This window comes from Corvus moneduloides, chromosome 10 (assembly GCF_009650955.1).
Source record: "Corvus moneduloides isolate bCorMon1 chromosome 10, bCorMon1.pri, whole genome shotgun sequence".
NCBI lineage: Eukaryota > Metazoa > Chordata > Aves > Passeriformes > Corvidae > Corvus > Corvus moneduloides.
Genome location: NC_045485.1, coordinates 8,693,973 through 8,704,455, shown reverse-complemented (window position 1 = coordinate 8,704,455; position 10,483 = coordinate 8,693,973). Strand labels below are relative to the sequence as shown.

General features: G+C 40.3%; 1 protein-coding gene across 1 annotated transcript in view; it reads left to right on the top strand.

The window, feature by feature from the left end:
- The first annotated feature begins 376 nt into the window (after positions 1 to 376).
- FARSB (phenylalanyl-tRNA synthetase subunit beta) overlaps positions 377 to 10,483 on the top strand; it is a 37,016-nt gene continuing 26,909 nt past the window's right edge. The window contains exons 1-10 of the mRNA XM_032119762.1: positions 377 to 478; positions 1,466 to 1,521; positions 2,423 to 2,577; positions 3,095 to 3,167; positions 3,441 to 3,556; positions 3,993 to 4,143; positions 5,119 to 5,227; positions 7,467 to 7,537; positions 8,856 to 8,917; positions 9,004 to 9,055. Coding sequence (XP_031975653.1) covers positions 421 to 478; positions 1,466 to 1,521; positions 2,423 to 2,577; positions 3,095 to 3,167; positions 3,441 to 3,556; positions 3,993 to 4,143; positions 5,119 to 5,227; positions 7,467 to 7,537; positions 8,856 to 8,917; positions 9,004 to 9,055 — 903 coding nt within the window. The 5' untranslated portion in view covers positions 377 to 420. The remainder of the gene's footprint in view (positions 479 to 1,465; positions 1,522 to 2,422; positions 2,578 to 3,094; positions 3,168 to 3,440; positions 3,557 to 3,992; positions 4,144 to 5,118; positions 5,228 to 7,466; positions 7,538 to 8,855; positions 8,918 to 9,003; positions 9,056 to 10,483) is intronic.

The window sequence follows — 10,483 nt, the reverse complement described above, 5'->3', positions numbered from 1 at the left end:
CGGCTGACACCTCCTCCCCCTCCCCCTCTTCTCCATGGGGACGGCGGCAGCGCCGGGATTCACCATCCCACAGCGCTGGGACCTGCGGTCCCCACGTGGGGACAGACACAGCGGCACCGCCGGGACTCGCGGTCCCACAGGGGCCGCCCCTCCCGCGCAGCGCCGGAGACAGCGCGGGGTCCCTGCCGCGCGCTGATGTCACTGCCGTAGCTGCCCGCCGCGCTGCCGGGGCTCGGTGCGCCGCCCGCCCCCTCCCCTGGCGCAAGACAGGGGCGCAGCAGCCCCACGGCCGCCCGGGCGCGGTGTCACGGAGCCGGGGAGCGGCGGGCGGGGGTCTGAGCGCGGCCCGCGGGCAGCGCGGTGGGAACGCGGCGGGGCCTGGCGGCCGCGCGGCGCAGGCGCGGTGCGGGCCGGGCCGCCATGCCGACCGTCAGCGTGAAGCGGGACCTGCTGTTCCAGGCGCTGGGCAGGACTTACAGTGAGTGTCCGGCATCCCCGCTGTGCTGCGGGACGCGCCGGCTCCGCACCGCGGCCGCCGCGCTGCCACCGCCGCGGCGCCTCCGCCGCTGCCCGCCCCGGCCGGGGCGAAGCCTTGAGCGCGCACGGTCCCGCCGGCCGCACCCTCCGCGCTCCGCGTGTCCCATGTCCCGGGGCTGCACTGGGACCCTTGGGGAAGCCCAGGCCTCAGTCCGCCGGTGGCTCCCCTGCCGCCTGCTCCTCCCTAGCCCATGGCACGCCAGGCACAGCCGTGTGTTATCCCTGGCCCCTTCAGCCCATTGCCCCCACACGCACTGCTTGAGCCCGAATCTCTCGGGAAATGGCGGTTTCTGGTTGGAGTTTCACTGTCTGTTTTAGGATCTGGTTAAATCAAGAAGGAGAGAGAAGAGGTGGGAGAAGGCAAAGCGAGCAGTGAATAGCGTGGGTTTATTCAGTCCTTCCTTCCTGACTCAGGAAACAAATTTAATAACTGTTCGGCTGAAGCAGCATTGAGGGACGTGCAGTGGTTTAGACTAGGCAGGAGCTGTGGCTCTTCAGACAGCCCGGTGCAAATCTCCATTGTCAGATCAGGGCTGTGTTACTGACATGTTACAACGCAGTTGATGCAACCTCTGTAGAACAACCTGACTGATTAGATAGGAGCAGTTGGCAGAAGCTGCCCAGTTATTCCCTCCTGTTTTCATTGTCTGTTCAGGCCAGAGTTGCTCTGACAAACGTGGCTGATGACCTGAACTCCAAGGCTCAGAAGCCCTCCCTTGTGACTGTAAGAATACCATATCAATAAATTGAATACGTACTAGAGAAGCTGCTACTCAGATGGAAATACAAGGAAAATTCTTTAAATTACTTTTTCCTTTTTTCTTTAAAATAGAATTTGTTATCTTGTTTGAAAACATTCCAAACACACACACACAAAATTAGGTCTGAGATCTGCTTATTAATCAAAATTCACCTTCTTCCTTCACAGCGGATGAAGAATTTGATGAGCTTTGTTTTGAGTTTGGTTTGGAGCTTGATGAAATTGTAAGTAACGTTTTTATTTGTTGCTTTCTATTTGGTAAGAGTTTGTATAGCGTTATTTCCAGCATATCCCCTGGTAGAGTGTTATAATGGACTGTACTAACACAGGTGTTTTGAATATGAAAAAAACCCGTCAGATATGCAAAAGTTACTGCCTTGGAAGCAAGAGACTCCAAGATGGCATAGTGCTGTACTTTCTGGAGGTCAGCACTCCGTGCCCCTTGATCTTCAGTCTCAGGCCCCTTTTTATTTAGCAGCATAAATATGGCCATAGACCACGTATTGATTATATTTTACAAGATCTGTTTGGTTTTGTTTGATATGCAGTCGTCTGTGCAATATCCACAAAAAATATATTTGTTCTGGACATTGTTAGCTGAGTTGTAACTAATTTATATTTAACATTTTGATTTAGATTCTGTACTTGTGGAGATTTGCTAGCCCTGATAACTATCCATGCAAATCTTGTTCAAGTAGACCTGTTTTGGTTTTACCTTTTAATTTTAATATATTGGCTTTTTAATGACATTTATCAAAAGACATCTGAACATCATATGTTATGCTTAATTTCAGAATAAACTTGATTATGACAAGTCATTTGCCAATCTATTGCCAAAAGTAAGGTCTCAGATCTCTCCTGGGATCTGACAGCCTGGAGGTTCTTGCTTCTCTAATCTCTTTTCTTAAAATTTTAATACTGAATTTTTCCTTTGGTACACTGTTTTACAGTTTCTGAGTTTGAGGTCTTATGTAATTTCTCATATTTGGTGTATCCATTTGCTGTATAGATGCAAATTACACTGTTAAACTTCTAATTAAAACAGTTTCTCCTGTCATATCACAGTCATACTCGTGTCAGCGTTAAGATATATCAGGTTAAAACCACATTTTTGCTTAATTTCAGACATCTGAGAAGGACATTATAAGTAAAGAAAAAGGTGAAGAAAAGGCAAAGGGTGCATCTGATGTCATTCTCTATAAAATTGATGTTCCTGCCAACCGTTATGATCTGCTTTGCCTGGAAGGATTGGTCCGAGGACTGCAGGTCTTTAAGGAAAGGTAAGGCAGAGTTCTGAGATTTCTTTGTCATTTGTTATTTGTTGAAATATGGGGCCATTTCTGGTCAGCAAACAGAACTTCCTACTTGCTTGGATTTTGAGTATGATTTGATGTATAGATCAGATGCTTCAAATGTTCCTCTGGAGAGGATCTATTGCATAACTTTAAAAGACTAGACTAGAGTGCTATTGGGTTTTGGATCTGTTCTAAAAAGTTTTCAATTGCTATTCTATTTGAGACTTGTCCTCTGTAAAGAGCTTCTGCAGAGAAGCTTTCTGGTGATCCTTTGTAATAAATACCAAACCAAATAATTTATTTCACTTTTCTGCAATAACTTGTTGAGTTCTTCCTTTCTAGTTCAGTAATCTGTTTACCATCCCATAAAAAACAAGTTTTGCACAGTTAACTAATTACATGCCAAGAAACATTACCAAGAAAGTTTTCTACATATAATTGCTGCTACATTTCTAGAGTTTCCTGCATTTCAGCTACAGACTTACTTCTGTTGTTGTTTTAGGATAAATCTCCCTAGATATGAAAAGATAATACCAGCTGAGGGTGAAGGTCAGAGGCTGATTATCACTGAACAGGTAAAAGTGTTTACTGCACCTTTCTAAATACTGAGAGTTGCTGAAGCAGCAAGATCCATATCAGTATGATTTTGTAAGAGCAGTGAGACTGGAAATCTTGTGTGCAGAGCAAGAGCTAAAGAAATTTAAATATCTCTGCTCGTTGTGATCTATTCTTAGGAAAGAGGAGTGGGAGGAACAATAGACAAATTGTTTTGGGTGAACCTATTAGCAGATCAAATCAAAGTTTCAGATGCTCACTTGAAATGTGCATGCTGCTGTTGTAAATTGCAGACTGCCCAGATCCGGCCTCATGCTGTAGCTGCCGTCATCCGAAATATAACTTTTACCAAGGACCGTTACGACAGTTTCATTGACCTCCAAGAGAAACTGCACCAAAATATTTGCAGGTTAGTGCTCAAATTTAAAGTAGTACATAGTGCCTGTGTATCTTTTTATCACATGATGAGACTGCACGTCCCCATTGCAGAGGGGTGTTATGGTTATGGCAAGGAAAATCTTCTCTAGCACCTCTCTTGATCCTTCTCATTTCTTTACCTGTTCTGTCTGCTGCTAATATTGTTCAACATAAATAGCTGTTTTAGATCATGCAACAGCTCAGACAGAAGTGTTTAGCAACATTCCCATTGGATTTGTCTTGGCTAGTGTTGTAGTTTGTAATAATATTTATTAAAATGTTATTAGTGAAATAATTTCTAGGCTTCACAAAATTATCTGTCTACTTTTTCAGTAAGCTCTGTGAATGCATAGAAGTGTAAAGCATCATACTCTAAGAAACTCCAAGTATTACTAGTAAAAACATTATTTTGCCTTCTTTCTTTCTAGGAAAAGAGCGTTAGTAGCAATAGGTACCCATGACTTGGACACCATCTCGGGTCCATTTACTTTTACAGCCAAAGCACCTTCTGAAATTAAATTTAAGCCCTTGAATCAATCCAAGGAGTACACAGCCTCACAAATTATGGATCTGTATAGGGTAAGTGAGATTTTTCAGACTTGTTGCACTAAATGTAGGAAGATAAATTTCCAAGGCTAAATATCTCTCATAACCTTGCTATTAAAAGTTGTTCTTACAAATAAAACACAGTTATCTTCTGTAGCTTCATAGCCAGTGAACATTCCGTATTTTGCTGATCATGAGAAATGCATGGTAATATTTTATTTTCATTGTTTGTGAAAGATACATTTGGGGCTAAGAGCAACTCTTAGAATAGTGGGTTTGGTAGTAAGTTTCTGATTTATCAAGTAAAGTCTGGCACTGCTCCTGGCCCAGCATCCTGATGAAACCAGGCAAATGCTAGGAAAAGATTCTATCAGGTCTGATTTGACAGTGTTTTGTGGGCCAGTTCCAATGACAGTATTTGAAAATGCTACTATTTATCACTGTCATTACAATACACAGCTCTGCTGGAACACGTACTGGCCATAGAGACAAATCCTCAAGTATCTCTGACTAAAGAGTAAGAGAGCTCAGAAGCAAGAGAGACTAAAAGGAAATTTTTTGGTACAGGACATACCTATGTCATTAGAACAAATGTAAAATTTGAATCAAATTTAGGTATAAATGTGTCAGTATCCAGCAATTTATAACTAAAAGTATTGTAGTGCTAATTTTTATCACTTTTAAGTAGAGTTCCTGTAGACTAAGGATATTGGCAATGTTTGTCTGCTGTGTTGAACAGGGGTGTCATTTGGACTGCCTGGACTATGCATGTTTGAGAGAATCCATAAATAATCTTCAATACTTCTGAAGAAAACCAAAAATGCAGTTCTCTCATTTCAAGCTTTTCCTGCTGCTGGGAGCAAACACCCTTTGCTAGTAAAATACCTAATTCTAACCCAATTCTTCCCACCTTCAAAATTCCCCTTAATCACTCGGCAAAGGATTGTGGCTCTGTGGAAGTTCACCTGTGAGCTGAAGTGAAATTCAGGCTGTGCTTTGTTTCTCCAGACTGACAGCCACCTTCGGCACTATTTGCACCTGATTGAAAACAAGCCACGTTACCCTGTCATTTATGACAGCAATGGGGTTGTTCTGTCCATGCCACCAATCATCAATGGTAAGATTAATTTGTGACTGCTTTGTACTGTTACTGCTGTTTTGTGTGTGAATTCATGTCTGACAGAAACACTGATGTGTAATAGCGATTATTATGTTTTCTTAACTGATTCACTCACAATTTCATATAGTCTTCTTTCCTTCTTTCAGTTTAAAGGTAGTCACATTTTTGCTCCCTCCCTAGGCAGCTAGTGTTCCTTTTTCTCATCTTCATCAGAAGGATGTAAAAGTCCTACTGCAAACCTCTGCATTTAGCTTCTCATACCCTTCTGCAACTCAACGAAGTACCTTGTGACGGGAACTTCTGTTAGGAAAGCATTTTGTTTAGCTAGAAGAAGCCTGCAAGAGGTTATTTTGTAAACTGATAACTGTAACTGGTAACTGCAACTTTGTACTCCATTTTATGAGGTCACAGCAGGGAACTTACCAGCAATGTGAACTAGTTTTTATGGACCCTATTGCTATCACACAAGTGATTTCCCGAGAGTTTAATGGCTTAAAAGTAATAAATTGGTCTAGACTTCTTTTGCATTGTTTCTAAACATGGGTTTCCTCTGAATGCAAAAGAAACTGTGGGTGATTTTTGAGAACTACATTTATTGAAGCCGTTTAATGGCATAACAAGAATTACTTCTTTAAGAAAGATATTTCGTTATACCTATATACTGAAATATATGTCAGGAATCAGTAAATTTCCCTACACTGACCAATGGATCTGCAGTGATAATCTCTTTGGATGTATGCTTCCTAATAGACCTTTATCCAGCTAACCCAAATCTTCTTAAAAGGCAGCTCAAACTCTCTGGCAGGAACTGGTAACAAAAACTGTTCTGAATTGAAGGTGGTGTCAACCACTGTGCCTGATCCTTCTTTGTTAGGCTCATTCCAGCTTGGGTGTGTTCCATGTATAAGCACAGCATATTGTTTATATTTTATCAATTAAAAAGGTTGAGCTAAATTTAGCACCCTCCTGTGCTTTAGAGAACAGTATCTAAGAGAGGCTTCCAGGTTAGAGGTCCTTTTTAAACAGACAGTGCAATGTAAACATCTGTATGGGTTGTTTGGATTATCTACAAGCACTGAAGTGAAGGGTTGTATTTGCTTTGAAGCAAGTCCAGAGATGCTGAATACATTCCATCAGCAAAGAGACACAGCACATCTATAAGGGAGTACAAGATCCCTCAGTCCTGAGATCTCTGGTGCACCTACCTTCCAGTCTATCTGTGACCTAGTTTCTCAGATAGGAAACTAAACCAGAGAAGCTAAGTCAGGGTCAAACAAAGGAAGCAGGAATTCCCATGTATATCCAAATGCTTTCTTTTGCCTCTGGTGCGGTGCATGTTCATTAATGAATGGTGCAAGGAAAGGCAGAAAGGACAAAGAGGTTGGATTTGGCATGATCCCACAACAGTTCTAGGACTGTGCACGCCCATTCCTGCATGATTCCCAGCAATGGAATTCACTCCAGGTGTGCACCGCCCATCCGTACCTAACAGGCAGAATGAGATCTCTGTACAGCTGCTCCAGATTGCTTGTGGCTTACTAACAAACCCCACTTTTGTAGGGAACCAGCTACTGGGGGACTTTGCATCCAGTTTTCAAAAGAGACACTAAAAAAAAATTTTGAGTGCACCAGGGATGCGCTTCAATGCGCACATCATAACTCCCAGTACACACAAAGCAAATTCATGCCTAGAAGAGACCCATAGAGGACCTAAATCACAACCGTAGAGTAACGTGTAGTGTATCAGCAGACAGTGTCAGGACATCACAAAATGGCTATTGATAGTCATTAGTCTAAATCACTTTTTTTAAAACCATTTCATTTATTCCTGCCCAAGGAAATGACACATCACACATCTGATGCAAATGTGAGACTAAACCGAGGGAAGATGGGTTGCTGTGGCAGTGCAGAGCCCTTTCCTAAACAGCAGATGGCCACTGTTCTGTTTGCTGGCTTTCCAGCTGAGTGCCAGGATACCTGTAGATGCCTGTCTCTTGCAGTGTAAAGCAGAACCCAGTCAGAGTGTCTGTTCTGTCTTCTTCCTTTTATTTGATTCTTAAATTAAAAAATGAAAAGAACTGCTATTCTGCCAACAGCTCTGAATGTTGGTGCAGTAGACAGTGGTTTTTTTAAAGCTGTGGAAGATGACAGTGATCTTTCTGACACAAAATGAGTATCAGTGTTACTGCAATAAAACTAATATTTCTTAACATGTTTTTGTTTTCACATGTTTTAGGAGATCATACAAAAATAAGCCTAAATACCAGAAATGTGTTTATTGAATGTACAGGCACAGATATTACAAAGGTAAATCTTTCCAGCTTTTAATATGCATTAATATAATTGTTTTCCCTTTGGATAATAGAGCTCCAATACAAAGACCTACAACAACACAGCATTTCCTGTATGGAGCCAACCTTCCAATACAAAAGTTGTAGGACTGTGGAATTCCCTTGACACAGTTTCAGGCTTGCTCTATAGATAGCATTGTGTTTCCACTGAATTTTGATTTTACTGTATCTTTATGTTGACACTAAGTGTTCAGTTTGTATGAGAAAATAATTCAAGTAAATTAGAGACTGTTTGTCCTTGTCGAACACTTTTTCTAAATCTGAAAGACTTTGAAAAGAGTAAAATTTACTAAGACTGCCTGTTTTGGCAGAATACTCTTTGTAAAGATTCATTTTGTCTCCTACTGAAAATTTGGGCTGAGGGAAAAAAGTAAACAATTTTTCTACTTAGTTATCTTTTTCAAGCAGGGATGCTTTACAAATAATTGCTAAATTCAAGTCTTTCCGTATGCAAATTCTGTAACTCAAAGCTGAAGCATGAGAGCCTAGGAGTTATAATTTCCTGTTCTTGAATATAAGTTGTGCATTCATTGATAGTTTCCCAAAAGTGTGTAACTTGATGCTTAAGAGCAAAACTGCTTTTAACTTACCCTACTACATAATGACATGTTAACAACACAAATAAATTTACGTGTTGGGAAGTGGCTTCTAAACAAACTAATAAATAACTGTTTCTTGCTAATGCTTGTCTTGATAGTAAAAATAAATATAGTGTTGTTCTGTTTACATGAAGGAAATTACACTGTTAGGCATCAAAAAAAAACCCTTTGTAGATTGAGACGTTCATCTGAATCTCATTATTATGTTCCATTATACTAATCTCTTAAAATATTAACAGTAAAACAAAAATAACCAAAAAACCAAGATTATTTGATAATGTATTGCTAAACAATGCACAGTCCTTCAACCTCTCCATTCTCACTTGAACTTTAGTAAAATGACTAATAAGACAGAGAGTTAGGAAGACCCGGCTCCAAATAGTAATAAACCCCCTGTGTTTCTAAAGAACAGAGTTTAGAAAAGATACACAATTCCTTCAGAACATTGAAAACCAAAGATTTTCAAGTTTTGCACAAATGTCTTCATCAGAAGGAATATGTTTTTTAAAATTCGATCTAGTGTTCTACACTGCTGGGAAATTGGTGATTATTAAATAGAATAGAATGAAGAGGGTGTAAGATGAGATATTTTCCCTGTTTCTTTGTTAAGATATTTTGTCTACTTGAACACAGTAGATGGCAGATTTCAATGTGATTTTTATGTTTGTTTTGTAGGCAAAAATTGTTCTTGATATTATAGTCACAATGTTCAGTGAATATTGTGAGAAGCCATTCACGTGAGTATAAATCTCCAGACAGAGAGACATTACATTTGGGCCATGTGTTAAAAACATTTTTACTTATATTTTTCTGTCTCTTTCAGTGTTGAAGCAGCAGAAGTGGTTTATCCCAATGGGAAGACCCACATCTATCCGGTAAGCACAGCATTAGGATGTATCTGTGTCCTTAGGGAGAGGGCTTTATTTACACAAAGTCTAGTAAGAGTGACATTGTGGTTTTTTCCTGCAGTGGCAGCATGTGCTGGTTCTGGGGTGTAGTGTAAAGACCCAGCTTGGCACTATCTCTGTATTAGTGAGCCAGAGCCTTCTCTAACCCCACAAAAAATAACTCCAGCTCCAGCTTCTCCTTGTCTAGGAAACTCATTCTGAAGCTCCACTGAATTATGATGAGGTTAAAAAGACACTATTATGGTTTAGAGTGCATGTGATAGGAACTCTTTCAGAAACAAGTAAAGATTGCAATCAAAGGTCATAATCTGTGTCTAAAGCTTTTAAAACCTACATGTTCCAAATCGGGAAAAATTAATGCAGGAAGAGGTCCTTCAGCCTTAAAGCCTATGGACAACTGAAATCAGCCTCAGCATAATGTACTTATCAGATCTGGAAGCTTTAATGCCCTTCAGTTAAAATAACCTTGTAACACTGCATTTTTCAGTCTTTCACTTTACAGACACCAACTATGTAGAGGTCTATAAGGCCGAATGTTGACTTCAAGTGCAGTTCAGAGCCCCAGACAGACCTCTTTGCAGTAATGGAGTCTTACATTTTTATTCTCTTAATAAGTATAAAGAAAGCAGTTCCTCCTGTTTCCTGAAAGTAACTGAAGACAGATCTGGTTGAGTTCATAAAATCGGATATATCAAGCAAGTACAGACTTTTTTTTGCTGAGAGGTTTTCTAGTGTCATTTTAGCTTTTTCTTTTCACAATGTCAGTTTTAATCACCAGAGGAAAGATGTAAAATCCTGAAAAGATAGCCAACAAAATAGAAATTTCTCCAGTAACCTAAGCAGCTTCCCTAGATAAAATAGAGAAAAAAAAAATCCCCAAAGTTTCAGATGCTATGGTTTTTAAGCATTTGTATATCAATAAGTTTAGAAACACATGAAATACTTATATACATACAAAATAACTTCCTTAAATATGTTGCACACTTGCTAAGTAAAATACTGGTAGGTATTTGTGTGCCAATAAAGAAATAGAAAGTTTTCTTTCTTTTTCATCCTAAAAGTCATTTGATCTGTACAAGACCATGAGATCTCATGCATGACCATTCTGTGCTTTAGGGCTTTGACTTAGGATGAACTGGTCACCAGAAACTTTCAGTGACTCTGTTGCTCGCATATATCAGAAATTATCGGAAGTTTCAATAATGGGGATTTCATGCTGCATTCACCCTTCCAGCTTAACCAAGAACAGCTTTTGCATCACATACTAGAGTATATTTTCAACAATCCTGTTAACTTTAGAATGCTAAATTTAGTCTAATATTCCACATTTGTCTTCTGTGGGTGTCATTTTAGTATAGCAATTAGAAGCTAGATTACTAAGATTGAATCCTCTTA